The sequence below is a fragment of the Monodon monoceros genome, unplaced genomic scaffold (genome assembly GCF_005190385.1).
Source record: "Monodon monoceros isolate NGI ecotype Baffin Bay Population unplaced genomic scaffold, NGI_Narwhal_1 Super_Scaffold_3, whole genome shotgun sequence".
NCBI classification, from domain to species: Eukaryota; Metazoa; Chordata; class Mammalia; order Artiodactyla; family Monodontidae; genus Monodon; species Monodon monoceros.
The window spans coordinates 856,313-872,806 of record NW_021703780.1 but is presented as its reverse complement, the minus strand read 5'-3'; the positions used below and the strand labels follow the sequence as shown (position 1 = coordinate 872,806).

At 39.7% G+C, this 16,494-nt stretch overlaps 1 protein-coding gene across 1 annotated transcript in view; it reads right to left on the bottom strand.

The window, feature by feature from the left end:
* The window catches only part of VAMP7 (vesicle associated membrane protein 7), a 66,139-nt gene extending 51,303 nt beyond the window's left edge, over positions 1-14,836 (bottom strand). Inside the window, exons 1-2 of the mRNA XM_029244201.1 lie at positions 14,717-14,836; positions 12-166 (exon numbers count right to left, since the gene is read on the bottom strand). Of these exons, the coding sequence (XP_029100034.1) occupies positions 12-157 (146 nt within the window). The 5' untranslated portion in view covers positions 158-166; positions 14,717-14,836. The remainder of the gene's footprint in view (positions 1-11; positions 167-14,716) is intronic.
* Between the last annotated feature and the right edge of the window lie 1,658 nt (positions 14,837-16,494).

The window sequence follows — 16,494 nt, the reverse complement described above, 5'->3', positions numbered from 1 at the left end:
GCAGAACTCACTTGCCGTGTGAGTACGTTAGCTTGTTATTTTCAGAAGGTATCTTAGCCAGAATCTGCTCTGTCACCTCCAGGAAGTTGCCTCCACACCAAGCATGTTTGGCAAGGATAGTGGTTCCCCTGGCAACAACAGCGAAAAGAATGGCCATGGTTTCAATCTATCAAAAGGAAAAAAGACACATAAGACTTAGAATATGTCTTTGACATAATCTTTCAAAAGTAACTTACTATCGTTATCAACATCCATCTGGAGACAGTATTGACCAAGGCACTGTAACATTAAACAGAACAGACTTAACAACAGACTTAACAAAATCACAGTCTTCTACAAACTTATAATCTAAACCACACTGATATGCATTCATATTTAGAGAAAAACCAAATGCATACACATAATATATTTTTATGTGTGTGTGTATATACAATGTAATGTATATGTGATACACGCATACATACACATACATTACACTGATACATAGGTTGCATTTACAAATTACACAGCACAAACTGTTATCATCCTCTGAAAAGCAATGACCATAGATGGCAAAGGGACATAAAAATGTCTTCATCCTTTAATAAAGTAATCCCATCCTGAAAATTTATCCTAGGGAAATAGTTCAACAGCAGTTAGATTCTATATTCACTAATATACCTATTAACAATAATAATAGCCCATATTTATTAAGCACTTACTATGCACCAGGCACCATTTTAAACACTTAATTTAATCCTTACATCAATGAAATTAATACACTATCATGATACTTACATTAAAATGAGGAAAATGAAATATAAATGACTTAAATAATTTGTCCAGAATTACAGAGCTAGTAAGTGGTAAAAGATGGGATTTAAACCCAGGCAGTATGGTTCTAGAACTCACAATTTTATCCCTATACTATATTCTGCCTGCCCTATGAAGGCATTATCCATCACAGAAATAAACTGAAAATAACCCAAATCTTCTGCAAGAGAGGAATGGTTCTATAAATTATGGTAAGATCCTTTATAAACAAAATATTTCTAAAACAATACAGAATGAGTTTAAGATTACAGTAATACCTTGGAGGTATTGCAAGTTCAGTTCCAGACCACCGCAATAAAGCAAGTATCACAATAAAACAAGTAACGTGAATTTTTTGGTTTCCCAGTGCATATAAAAGTTATGTTTACACTATGCTGTAGTCTATTAAGTGTGCAATAGCATTATACCTAAAAAAACACAATGTACATGCCTTAATTTTAAAAAACTTAATTGCTAAAAAATGCTAACCATCATCTGAGCATTCAGGGAGTCACAGCAGTAACACCAGAGATCACTGATCACAGATCACCATAACAAACATACTGAAAAAGTTTGAAATATTGCAAGAATTATTAAAATGTGACACAGAGACATGAAGTACGCAAAATACTGTTGGAAAAATGGCACTGACAGACTTGTTCAATGCAGGGTTGCTACAAACCTTTGATTTGTTAAAAAAACAAAAACAACAACAAAAAACCCCAGCAATATCCGTGAAGCACAATAAAGCAAAGTGCAATAAGAAGAGGTATGCCTGTATTTTCCTCGTGTTTATGAATTTGTACTAATTTTTTCCCCACAGAATAGCCTGGTTTCTCTTATTTAATGGCATGAACTTATAAAAGAGATGAACAAATATCTTCCTATTCTTCAACTAACTCTTCAACCTAATGTTATTTGTTAACATGTTCAGTTTCATCCAATAAGCCAGAGTCATCTTGGGTGGCAAAGTGAGAGTCACTTATTAAAAATTCAAATCCTTGGTATAATTCCCTGAAATTCTGATTCAGTAGGCCTGAGGTGGGGCCCTGGAATATATACTTAAGAGCCAAGCCTGTCTGGATGCAGGTGATTCACATGACCACGTTTTGTGAAACACAGCAACTATAAAATGCTTGAGGTCAGGGAATCCACTGATTCCCTCTTGGAATGCCTTTGCTATGAAGGACAGCATACAGAACAGAAATGCTCATGTGTCTCTTGAGCTGAACTCCTCTTGGAGTCTCTTCATTGCAGTCTCTAAATGAAGGTGTTTCGCAGGGTTGTGTCCTCAGCCATCTTCTTTCTGGATTTCTCCACACACATATGTAGTAGCATGTTATAATTTCCAAATGACTTTCTCATACACTATATCCCTTGAACCTAAAAGCCTCAACTGACCATGTAACATGCTCCAGGTACTGTTCCATTTCTTAAAATTATCATCTACACATTATCTCTGCTTCTCTATCTTCTTTTAATTCTTCTCTTCTATAATCTGGCTTTTCCCCTCAACACTCCACAAAACCATGCTTGTCAAGATCACCAACAGCCTCTACATTGCAAACTTCTGTGGTCATTTCTCTATTCTCACCTTACTTGACCTCTCAGAAATAGTCAACACATCTGAATAACCCTCCTTCTGGGAACACTCCTAAATGTCTGGCTGTTCCTTCTGTCTTCTTGCTGAATCCTTCTCCTCTAGCTGACCTCTAAATGTTGACTTTCCATGGGTACTGGTTCTGCACTCTCTTATCCTAGATGAGCTCATCTAGACCTGCCATTTTAAACATGCTTTATTTGCTGAAGATACATTGCATACAGAAAAAACCAAAGGCACAACCAAAGTTGAGGGAAAAACCAAAGACAAGGCATACCAAATAGTTGAGGGAAAGGTAGATGAATAGAGACCCACAAAGAAGATGGAGGAGGACCAACCAGGAAAGTGAAAGGAAAGCCAGAAGAGTATGGTGGCCTTGAAGCCAAAGGAAAAGAAACCTTGAAGAAGGAACAAGTGTCACCTCCCAGCTCTGTTCACTGATACACAGTATTAAGACTATAAAACAGTCACTGAAATTTTATAAGGAAGTAGGTCATTGGTAAGGGTCAAAGAGACATGCAGTGGAGTGGGAAAAAAACACAAAGAGAAACAGAGATGAGAAATCATATGGTCCCTGAGACAAAGAGATGAAAAGGTAGCAGCCTCAGTCCTTTAGCAGCTTCAAGAAGAAAACTGAGTTTAGTAACAATACAAAAAGATCTAGTGTGCTAGCGGACCATAAGTTCGTTATGAAGTGTTATGATGTAATTGCTTAAAATGCTTATGTAATCTTAAATTACATTAAGAAACAGGGTGTCTTGATCTCTTTAAGTACTATTGCCATTATACTCTGCGCTATTTAGAACACATGTGTAATACTGAGTTCAATTCTAGGTACAGTATTCTAAGACTGGACAGAAGGGCAAAGTATGGTGAGAGACCTGGAGATTGTATCACTTGAAGAATGGCTAGAGGAACTAGAAATATTACACATGAAAAAGACAGCAATCTTCAAGTTTATATAAAGTATAGTCACCTAGAAGAGGGAGGACATTATTTGGAATATAACTAGGAACAGTGAATATAAGTTATAAGGATAGCTATGTAAGTTATGCATAGCAGTGTTTTATTCAATAAAAGCAGTCCTCAATTTTAAAAATGCCTATTAAACATTGGGTACATCACATCCGAAACTTTACTTTCCTCTCAGATGTCACTAATAAACATTTCTTGAGGGAACCTTCAAGATGGCACAGGAGTAAGATGTGAAAATCACCTTCCTCCCCACAAATATATCAAAAATACATCTACATGTGGAACAACTCCTACAGAACACCTACTGAACACTGGCAGAAGACCTCAGACTTCCCAAAAGGCAAGAAAATCCCCATGTAGCTGGGTAGGGCAAAAGAAAAAGGAAAAAACAGAGACAAAAGAATAGGGATGGGACCTGCACCTCTGGGAGGGAGCTGTGAAGGAGGAAAAGTTTCCACACCCTAGGAAGCCCCCTTCACTGGTGGAGATGGGTGGGGGAAGCTTCAGAGCCACGGAGGAGAGCGCAGCAACAGGGGTGCAGAGGGCAAAGCGGAGAGATTCCTGCACAGAGGATCGGTGCCGACCAGCCTCACCAGCCTGAGACGCTTGTCTGCTCACCCACTGGGGTGGGTGGGGGCTGGGAGCTGACTGGACCTGCCTAAGAGGCAAGAGACCACTGTTTTGGGGTGCGCAAGGAGAGGGGATTCAGAGTACCGCCTAAACGAGCTCCAGAGACGGGCGCAAGCCATGGCTATCAGCTCGGACACCAGAGACGGGCATGAGATGCTAAGGCTGCTACTGCTGCCGCCAAGAAGCCTGTGTGCAAGCACAGGTCACTATCCACACCTCCCCTCCCGGGAACCTGTGCAGCCCACCACTGCCAGGGTCCTGAGATCCAGGGACAACTTCCCTGGGAGAACACACGGCGTGCCTCAGGCTGTTGCAACGTCATACTGGCCTCTGCCTCCACAGGCTTGCCCCACATTCCGTAACCCTCCCTCCCCCCACTGGCCTGAGTGAGCCACAGTCCCCTAATGAGCTGCTGCTTTAACCCCGTCCTGTCTGGAAAGGAACAGATGCCTGAGGATGACCTACATGCAGAGGCGGGGCCAAACCCAAAGCTGAACCCCAGGAGCTGTGCGAACAAAGAAGAGAAAGGGAAATTTCTCCCAGCAGCCTCAGGAGCAGCAGATTAAATCTCCACAATCAACTCGATGTACCCTGCATCTGTGGAATACCTGAATAGAAAATGAATCATCTCAAAGTTGAGGCAGTGGACTTTGGGAGTAACTGACTTGGGGTCTGCTGTCTGGAACTGATTTCAGATTTTTATGTTTATCTTAGTATAGTTTTTAGCACTTATTATAATTAGTGGATTTGTTTATTGGTTTGGTTGCTCTCTTCTTATTTTCATTATTACCTTTTTATTTTAATAATTAAAATTTATTTTTATTTTAATTATTAAAAAATTTTTTTTTATTATTCTTTTTTTCTCTTTTTCTTCTGAGCCGTGTAGCTGACAGGGTTGTGGTGCTCTGGCCTGGTGTCATGCCTGAGCCTCTGAGGTGGGAGAGCTGAGTTCAGGACATTGGACCACCAGAGAACTTGTGGCCCCACGTAATATCAATCAGCGAGAGCTCTCCTAGGGATCTCCGTCTCAACGCTAAGACCCAGCTCCACCCAACAGCCAGCAAGCTCCAGTGCTGGATGCCCCATGCCAAACAACTAGCAAGACAGGAACACAACCCCACCCATTAGCAGAGGGGCTGCCTAAAGTCATACTAAGTTCACAGACACCCCAAAACACACCACTGGTTGCGTCCTGCCCACCAGAACAACAAGATCCAGCCCCGCCCACCAGAAAACAAGCACGTGTCCCCTCCACCAGGAAGCCTACACAATCCACTGAACCAACCTTACCCACTGGGGGCACACACCAAAAACAACGGAACTACGAAACTGCAGCCTGTGAAAAGGAGAACCCCAAACACAGTAAGTTAAGCAAAATGAGAAGACAGAGAACACAGCAGATGAATGAGCAAAGTAAAAACCCACCAGACCAAACAAATGAAGAGGAAATAGGCAGTCTATCTGAAAAAGAATTCAGAGTATGATAGTAAAGATCCAAAATCTTGAAAACAGAATGGAGAAAATACAAGATATTTAACAAGGGCCTAGAAGAACTAAAAAGCAAACAAACTATGATGAACAACACAATAAATGAAATTAAAAATTCTCTAGAAGGATTCAATAGAAGAATAACAGAAGAACAGATAAGTGACCTGGAAGATAAAATAGTGGAAATAACTACTACAGAGCAGAATAAAGAAAAAAGAATGAAAAAAAGTGAGAACAGTCTCAGAGACTGCTGGGACAACATTAACCACACCAAGACACAAATTATAGGGGTCCCCAGAAGGAGAAGAGAAAAAGAAAGGGGCTGAAAAAATATTTAAAGAGATTACAGTTGAAAACTTCCATAACATGTGAAAGGAAATAGTCAATCAAGACCAGGAAGCACAGAGAGTCCCATACAGGATAAATCCAAGGAGAAACACATCAAGACAGATATTAATCCAACTATCAAAAATTAAATACAAAGAAAAAATATTAAAAGCAGCAAGGAAAAAGCAACAAATAACACACAAGGGAATCCTCATAAGGTTAACAGCTGATCTTTCAGCAGAGACTCTGCAAGCCAGAGGGAGTGGCAGGACATATTTAAAGTGATGAAAGTGAAAAACCTACAACCAAGATTACTCTACCCAGCAAGGATCTCATTCAGATTAGACAGAGAAATCAAAAACTTTACAGACACACAAATTTAAGAGAATTCAGTACCACCAAACCAACTTTGCAACAAATGCTACAGGAACTTCTCTAGGCAGGAAACACAAGAGAAGGAAAAGACCTACAAAAACAAACCCAAAACAATTAAGAAAATGGTAATAGGAACATACGTATCAATAATTATCTTAAATGTAAATGGATTAAATGCTTCAACCAAAAGACATACACTGGCTGAATGGATACAAAAACAAGACCCGTATATATGCTGTATACAAGAGACCCACTTCAGACCTACGGACACATACAGACTGAAAGTGAGGGGATGGAAAAAGATATTCCATGCAAATGGAAATCAAAAGAAAGCTGAAGTAGCAATTCTCAGATCAGACAAAATTGACTTTAAAATAAAGACTAAAACAGGAGAAAAAACGGACACTACATAATGATCAAAGGATCAAACCAAGAAGAAAATATAACAATTGTAAATATTTATGCACCCAACCTAGGAGCACCTCAATACATAAGGCAAATGCTAACAGCCATAAAAGGGGAAATCGACACTAACACACTATTAGTAGGGGACTTTAACACCCCACTCTCACCAATGGACAGATCATCCAAAATGAAAATAAATAAGGAAACACTAGCTTTAAATGACACATTAAACAAGACAGACTTAATTAAAATGTATAGGACATTCCATCCAAAAACAACAGAATACACTTTCTTTGCAAGTGCTCATGAAAAATTCTCCAGGATAGATCATATCTTGGTTCACAAATCAAGCCTCAGTAAATTTAAGAAGATTGAAATCATACCAAGTATCTTTTCCGACCACAACTCTATAAGACTAGATATCAATTACAGGAAAAAACTGTAAAACATACAAACACATAGAGGCTAAACAATACGTAACTAAATAACCAAGAGATCACTGAAGAAATCAAAGAGGAAATCAAAAAGTACCTAGAAACAAATAACAATGAAAATACGATGACCCAAAACCTACAGGACACAGGAAAAGCAGCTCTAAGACGGAAGTATATAGCAATATGATCCTACATCAAGAAACAAGAAAAATCTCAAATAAACAACCTAACCTTACACCTAAAGCCATTAGAGAAAGAAGAACAAAAATACCCCAAAGTTAGCAGAAGGAAAGAAAATATAAAGATCAGCTCAGAAATAAATGAAAAAGAAACGAAGGAAACAATAGCAAAGACCAATGAAATGAAAAGCTGGTTCCTTGAGAAGATAAACAAAATTGATAAACCACTAGCCAGACTCATCAAGAAAAAAAGGGAGAAGACTCAATTCAACAGAATTAGAAATGAAGAAAGAGAAGAAACAACTGACCCTGCAGAAATACAAATGATCATGCGACAACTATGAGCAACTATATGCCAATAAAACGGACAACCTGGAAGAAATGGACAAATTCTTAGAAAAGTATAACCTTCCAAGACTGAACCGGAAGAAAGAGAAAATATGAACAGACCAATCATAAGCAATGAAATAGAAACTGTGATTAAAACTCTTCAACAAACAGAAGCCCAGGACCAGGTGGCTTCACAGGTGAATTCCATCAAACATTTAGAGAAGAGCTAACACCTATCCTTCTCAAACTCTTCCAAAAAATGCAGAGGAAGGAACACTCCCAAACCATTCTACAAGGCCACCATCACCCTGATACCAAAACCAGACAAAGATGCCACAAAAAAAGAAAACTACAGGCCAATATCACTGATGAACAAAGATGCAAAAATTCTCAACAATATACTAGCAGAATCCAACAGCACATTAAAAGGATCATACACCATGATCAAGTGGGGCTTATCCCAGGAATGCAATGATTCTTCAATATACGCAAATCAATCAATGTGATACACCATATTAACAAACTGAAGGATAAAAACCATATGATAATCTCAATAGATGTAGACAAATCTTTCAACAAAATTCAACACCCATTTATGATAAAAACTCTCCAGAAAGTGGGCATAGAGGGAACCTCCCTCAAAATAATAAAGGCCATATATGACAAGCCCAGAGCCACCATCATTCTCAATGGTGAAAAACTGAAAATATTTCCTGTAAGATCAGGAATATGACAAGGGTGCCCACTCACCACTATTATTCAACATAATTTTGGAAGTTTTAGCCACGGCAATCAGAGAAGAAAAAGAAATAAATGGAATCCAAATCGGAAAAGAAAAGTAAAACTGTCACTGTTTGCAGATGACATAATACTATACATAGAGAATCCTAAAGATGCTACCAGAAAACTACTAGAACTAATCAATGAATTTGGTAAAGTAGCAGGATACAAGACTAATGCACAGAAATCTCTGGCATTCCTATATACTAATGATGAAAAATCTGAAAGGGAAATTAAGGAAACACTTCCATTTACCATTGCAACAAAAAGAATAAAGTATCTAGGAATAAACCTACCTAAGGAGACAAAAGTCCTGTATGCAGAAAACTATAAGCCACTGATGAAAGAAATTAAAGAGGATACAAACAGATGGAGAGATATAGCATGTTCTTGGATTGGAAGAGTCAACATTGTGAAAATGACTATACTATGCAAAGCAATCTACAGGTTCAATGCAATCCCCATCTAACTACCAATGGCATTTATCACAGAACTAGGACAAAAAATTTCACCATTTGTATGGAAACACAAAAGACACTGAAGAGCCAAAGTAATCTTGAGAAAGAAAAACAGAGCAGGAGGAATCAGGCTCCCTGACTTCAGACTTTACTACAAAGCTACAGTAATCAAGACAGTATGGTACTGGCACAAAAACAGAAATATAGATCAATGGAACAGGATGGAAAGCCCAGAGATAAACCCATGCACATATGGTCACCTTATCTTTGATACAGGAGGCAAGAATAGACAATGGACAAAAGACAGCCTCTTCAATAAGTGGTGCCAGGAAAACTGGAGAGCTACATGTAATAGAATGAAATTAGAACACTCCCTAACACCATACACAAAAATAAACTCAAAATGGATTAAAGACCTAAATGTAAGTCCAGACACTATAAAACTCTTACAGGGAAATATAGGCAGAACACCTTATGACATAAATCACAGCAAGATTCTCTTTGACCCACCTCCTAGAGAAATGGAAATAAAAACAAAAATAAACAAATGGGATCTAACGAAACTCAAAAGCTTTTGCACAGCAAAGGACACCATAAACAAGACTAAAAGACAATCCTCAGAATGGGAGAAAATAGCTGCAAATGAAGCAACTGACAAAGGATTAATCTCCAAAATACACAAGCAGCTCATGCAGCTCAATATCAAAAAAAAACAAACAGCCCAATCCAAAAATGGGCAGAAGATCTAAATAGACATTTCTCCAAAAATATACAGATTGCCAACAAACACATGAAAGGATGATCAACATCACTAATCATTAGAGAAATGCAAATGAAAACTACAATGAGGTATCACCTCACACCAGTCAGCATGGCCATCATCAAAAATCTACAAACAATAAATGCTGGAGAGGGTGTGGAGAAAACGGAATCCTCTTGCACTGTTGGTGGCAATGTAAATTGATACAGCCACTATGGAGAACAGTATGGAACTTCCTTTAAAAAACTACAAATAGAACTACCATATGCCCCAGCAATCCCACTACTGGGCATATACCCTGAGAAAACCATAATTCAAAGAGTCATGTACCACAGTGTTCACTGCAGCACTATTTACAATAGCCAGGAGATGGAAGCAACCTAAAGTGTCCATCAACGGATGAATGGATAAAGAAGATGTGGCACATATATACAATGGAATATTACTCAGCCATAAAAAGAAACTAAATTGAGTTATTTGTAGTGAGGTGGATGGACCTAGAGTCTGTCATACAGAGTGAAGTAAGTCAGAAAGAGAAAAACAAATACTGTATGCTAACACATATATATAGAATCTTAAAAAAAAATGGTTCTGAAGAACCTAGAGGCAGGACAGGAATAAAGACACAGACATAGAGAATGGATTTGAAGTCACAGGGAGGGGGAAGGGTAAGCTGGGATGAAGTGGGAGAGTAGCACTGACATATATACACCCCCAAATGTAAAACAGATAGCTAGTGGGAAGCAGCTGCATCGCACAGGGAGATCAGCTCGGTGCTTTGTGACCACCTAGAGCGGTGGGATAGGGAGGGTGGGAGGGAGATGCAAGAGGGAGGGGATATGGGGATATATGTATACATATAGCTGATTCACTTTGTTATACAGCAGAAACTAACACAACATTGTAAAGCAATTATACTCCAATAAAGATGTTAAAAACAAATAAGCATTTCTTACTCTTTCCTATACTGCTAAAAATCACACCTGTAATCAAGTCTCACATGGGCCCACTATTATTATCTTGCAATAGAATCTGTAATGTCTTAATGAATACTGGGACAATAGAAACAACTGTGGCCAAAAGAATACTGCATTTGAAGTCCGAAAACATGGCTCTGCTAATTATTAGCAGTATGTGAATGTCCGTTAAATGATAAAGTGCTATATAAGATCAGATTCAAGAAGAAAAAGAATTAAACTATAAACCAGAAAGAGAAGAAAAAAAAAGATAATGGAATATAAAAGAAAGTTGTCTTAACACTGTTCCTCCCTGTTCTCTTACTCACTCCTTGCTTGGTCCCATAGCCATCATCCCAATTCTACTACATTCCTGCTAAGAATCCTGTATGAGTTTCCTGTGGCTGCGTGACAAAGTACCAAAAGATGCAAGGCTTAAAATAACAGAAATTTATTGCCTCATAGTTTTGGAGGCCAGAAGCTCGAATTCAAGATGTTGGCAGGTCCATGCTCCTTCTGAAATCTGTAGGGGAGAATCTCTTCTAGAATCTCTTCCTAGCTTCTGGTGGTTTGCTGGCAATCCTTGGCGTTCCTTGGCTTGTAGCTGCAGCACTTCAATCTGTGCCTCCATAGTCACATGGCATTCTCCACGTGTGTCTATGTCTTCACATGGTAGTCTCTGTGTCTCTTCCCTTCTTATAAGGACACCTACTCCTGTATGACCTCACTTTAACTTACATCTTAATTACATCTGCAAAGACCCTATTTCCAAATATGGTCCCATTCACAGATAGCAGGGGTCAGGGTTCAACATCTTTTTTGAGGACACAACAAATCCCATCTTGGGAACTCACCAGTCCTCCCAAATCACTCCTACTCTCCCCTCTCCACATATTCGTATCACTCCAACTTGCCTTCCTCTCTTCTCCAAAACCTCTGTCTCACATCCTTCCATAATCATATTAGAGGCCTGTCCTTAGAATGATGGGCCAGAAGAGCAACCTCCAACAGCTTAGAGTTAGAAAGACCAGTTTCTACTGCCCAGAAAGTTTTAAGGAAAGAACATTTTTGTTTCAGTTGCTGGGATTCCAAAAAAAAGATATGCTACGGGGGAATCCGAGTGAGAATTCTGAATGTAGTTTTTTATAGAGGAATTATTAGAAATTGTGGTCAAGGTCTTTAAGTCCATTAAAGGTTATATATGATGCTATTCATTGGCTTAACAACCGAAATGTCATAAGTAGCATTATTTATAGAAAAAAATGCACCCAGATTTTCAAACAATAATCTTACAAAGGAAATTCTGGGATATATCCATTTGTAAGGGATTGCCTGCATTAAAAATATTGCTAACAAAATAGCACAGCAACAACATAAATGTCCCTCCTCAGTGGAGGCATCTTCAAATGGAAGTTGAAGATGGTTTCAGGGAACTGAGTAGGGTAAAAGGACAAGTCAGTGTTTCTCACACTCAAGTCTTTGTGTTCTGAGAAATTTTTTAATTCTGTATTTTTATTTTGATAACATTACAAATATATACGAATACCCGGATTATCTACATGTATACCATATAAATGAGTGATGGCAAACAATTCAGTGCTGCATTTGCATTACGAAGGCATAGGTGCCAAGAAATTCCCTAAAACAATGCTTAACTTTTAATGTATTGGAGGCATGTCTGGCTGCTCCTAGGCTGACACATCCTAAAATCATAATGACAATCATGACTCAAGCACTCTTGCATTCCTGTTGTGTTTTTTAATCAGTTATAAGGACAAAATTTATACTTTGCAGTAACGATTTACATCTGAAAGATATCTGCATGGAAAAAGGCTTTTATTTTTAAGAACTGAGACTTAGTTTTCTGACATTCTGAAAATGACAGTGTGGAAGAATAACTAACTCATAAATTATCTCAAGCTAAGCAAAAAATAATACTCAAAGGTGTTTGTACCAAATGGAACCCAAATGATACTATAATGTGCTATATGAATAAACACTGCGCAACTATTCAAACGGAAGAAAGAAATGGAAGAATTAACTCGTCACATAGCGCATGGCAATAGCCAATGCCAAATCAAAAGAAAGCATTTTGTATCATTATCTGTATTACTGCAAGGAAATGCATTATGTTTAATCCTTGCAACAGTTCATTAGCAGAATGTTTCACAGGAAATACATTATGGAAATTAAATTTTTTCCACCATTGTATCATGGGGCATACTATTAAATTGTCCCATTAAATTAAACGTGGGGGGCATGGAAGGTGCTCAGGAAAAAGATGGGAACTCATTTTAGGAGACAGCTATGAAACAAGAGAAGGCACAGAAGTGAGAACATGCTTGAGAAGGTAAATAAACTAGCCTGATGAGATGGAATGGTCCACATTTGGCAAATGAGAAGGTTTTGGGATAAGTCTAATGGCCATATGTAAAAAGAAGGCCTTGTATAAATTAAGTAACTTGTATTTCCTCAAATAGTTTTTCTATTTCAGTTCAACACATGTTCTAAGGCTTTACTATATGGCACCCAATATAGTAAACACTGGAGGTATGAAGACCAGCAAGAAAGGACATCTATACTCAAGGAAACCATAGTAAAATATGGAAGACAGACATAAACAAATAAATGCAATAAACTTTAAGGGTGAATAATCTAAGAATGCACCCAATTGTTTAGAAGATTTCTTAAAGTTTTGTGATTATCTCATCTTGGATGAAGAAAAAAAAATGCAGGTGTCAGCCTATGTATTGGGAATTCCCTCAGTATACAATTATTTCTTCTTGGAAGAGAGGTCAAAGTGTCTGTTTTATCCTTATTAGGTTCTCAATGTCCAGCACAGTGCCTGACATATAATAATCCCTCAAATATTTAATAAACACTGAGCATGCTTTGGTTTTAAATATACTATAAATGACAGATAACTTTATATTCAGTAGGACCTGGCAAGAACAATAGTTTGATTACCAAACTATCTCCCTAAGATAAAGGAGTCGAGCTGAGAATAATCCAATCCTCAACTCTTCTTAGGGAGGAACTAAGCAGACGACAGAAAAGCCACCAATTCTGATGTAATAACCTTGGAGGAGACAGAAGAATGAAGAACAAACATTGATATGAGAGAGAAAAAGAAGAAGTGTTTATGAAAATCCTGAAGTCTGGTCACAGATCAAGACTATTCTTGTTGGTATTACAAATATTCTTTTGGGGTGATGCTCTGAGACCCAACCCAACCCTTCTAACTTTCTCAGGACAGGAGACTACCCTGTCAAGTAAAACATTTGTTCTATTCTGCATTAACCACCACCACCATATAACATCACCTTGATTCTTGTTTGCCCCTTCCACACACACTCACAAATATGTAAGCTACTGAGAGTAGCGATCTTCTATGTCTTGTTTCCAGCTATATCCCTTGCACTTAGAAGAGTGTCTAGCACATATTAGCTGTTCAATAAATGTGTGTTAAACAAAACATATGAGTGGCTCTGCTCTCAGTCACAGCTTTTCAAAGGGAAAAAATGTCCGACACATGACAGTATACTCCGGGATCAAGGGTGGGACAATGGAGGTACAGGTAGTTGAGAGCAATTAATAAGACAAAAAGAAAAGGACTTGATAACTGATTGTTTGTGGGGGTTATGGAGGAGGGAGGTGTAAAGCATTTACTAAAGAATCTAGTACGTGGTCAGTTTGTTGCATATTGGCCAATAGTAATAAGAAGAACAACACTGTACAGGTCTGACGCTGAGGAAATAGGTCGGGGCAGAGATACAGAGCTCCTATCCGAACTGAGGAAGAGGAATTACAACACTGGGCCTTGGAGGAAGGGCACGCAGAGGGCTAGGAGCCTAGAAGTAGGAGGTTAAGCAGAAAGTGACGTCATCGAAACAAGGGCGTAGAGAGTTTTTAGAAGATTCAAGAAATCTCAAGATATTCAAATGGTACAAAGAGGTCTTGCAGAATGCAAACTGAGGGAAAGTTAACATTCTTTTTTCCTCTGTAACAACTTAAGTGACGCATTCTGACTCTTTCACTCGAGGCCCTGTTAGCGGCATAAAACGCACTTCACCAAAACTGGACCTGTCCGACAATTCGAACTGTCGACACCAGAGAAGCCCTAGTCAACCTTGCAGTGCCTCCTAATTCCACCTTCCCGTCGACACCTCTGCCCTCCCTCTGCCATCGTCTCCCCGCCTTCGGCCCAGCGCTCCCCGCTGCTTTTACCTGTCTGGACACCGTGTGAGAACTCGGGGATCGGGACAGAGCCGCGCCGGTTAGCGCGGGGTCGCCAACTGCCTGCTCCCGGAGGGGGCTGAACCGGACGCCGCCGGCTTCCGCAAAAGCGCCCCGCCCGCGCGCGGCTTCCTGGGAATATGAGCGCTCCTCCAATAGGAGCGAGAGGAGGGGAGGGGCCTGCTGCGTTCCCAACCTCCGCACTTCCCAGGAGCCGCACTGCATTCTGGGAGTGGTAGTTTCGGCTGGCCTATCGCCGATCGCCGAATCTGTCACTCGCTCCGTCAACAATTCTTGTCGTAAACAACATCAAGCGCTGTTCCTTAGAGAAAGCGAGAGAATGCCCGGCCACAAAAAGTCCACCGGCGGGATAAATGAAGAGCCGAGCTTTCCCCACCGTCTCCCTGCTTAGTCTCAGCAGGTAACGTCGCTTGTTACTTCACAGACAAGATAGAATTCATCTGACAGGAATTCCCTCTACTTTCGCCACGAAATTTTTTTAACCTCCTTGGATCCCTCAGCAATCCTTTCTCCCATTCTTTTGCAATAATAAAAATGGTAATAATAATAATAAACCAACTACTCTCCTTTGATGTAAACTCCCTCATCCCCTTTACATCCCTATTCCTTCTTACTTACTCAGTCGAGCTCCACTAATAAACTAGTCTGTCTCGTGTCTCAACGGCTCCCTGCTTATTTGCCCTTTATTATCAGCATTTAAAGATTGTCAAAGTTTCTCTCATCTAAAATATTCCAAAGTCACCTTTCTCAACCCCACACCACCCCAAACCTCTCACCACACACAGACTTAACTTCTCCTTTCCAGTCAAAATTCTCAACCGTGTTGCTAGAATAGACACTTTTTAACCATTACAATACTTCAACTCTGCAGGATTTTACATTGGTTATTCCCTCCTTCTTGAAACCCCCTTAGTTTGGGCTGCTTTAACAAAATACCTCAGACTGAATGGCTTAAGCAGAAATTAATTTTCCACAGTTCTGGAGACTGGCAAGGTTCAGACTAGGGTGCCACAGTATGGTGGGGTTCTGGTGAGGACCTGCTTCCTGGCTTGCAGACTGCTGCCTTCTTGTTGTGTCCTCATGTGGTGGAGAGATAGTATCTCTCACACATCCCTTATAAGGGCACTAATCCCATTCATGAGGACCCCACCCTCATGATCTAATTAACTCCCAAAGATCCACCTCCAAATACAATCACATTGAGGATCCAGTTGCGGAGCACAGGCTCCAGACGCGAAGGCTCAGTAGTTGTGGCTCACGGGCCTAGTTGCTCCACAGCATATGGGATCTTCCCAGACCAGGGCTCGAACCTGTGTCTCCTGCATTAGCAGGCAGATTCTCAACCACTGCGCCGCCAGGGAAGCCCGACAGCCTAGTATCTTAGAAAGAGAAGTTTTGGATCCTGACAGTCCTGAGTTAATAGCTATATGAACTCTAAATATTGCCTCAATTTAGAGGTTTTAGAGCTCTATCAAAGCCCCTCTTGTTACTCTATATTCTCTCCTAAAGTAATCTCAACTGTGCTTCAAAATTTGTATCTCTAGCACAAGCATTTATACTGGGAAATCAGGGAAAGTTCTCTCTGATGGGGTAATATTTAAGCTGAAATATAAATGTCAAGAAGGAATCAGCCATAAGAAGATCAGAGGGAACAGAAATAAAGCCATAGTGACTGGAGGGTAGTGGAAGTGAGGGGAGAGTAGTAGGAGAGGAGATCACACAGGCCTTTCTGCTCCTCAAATATGTCA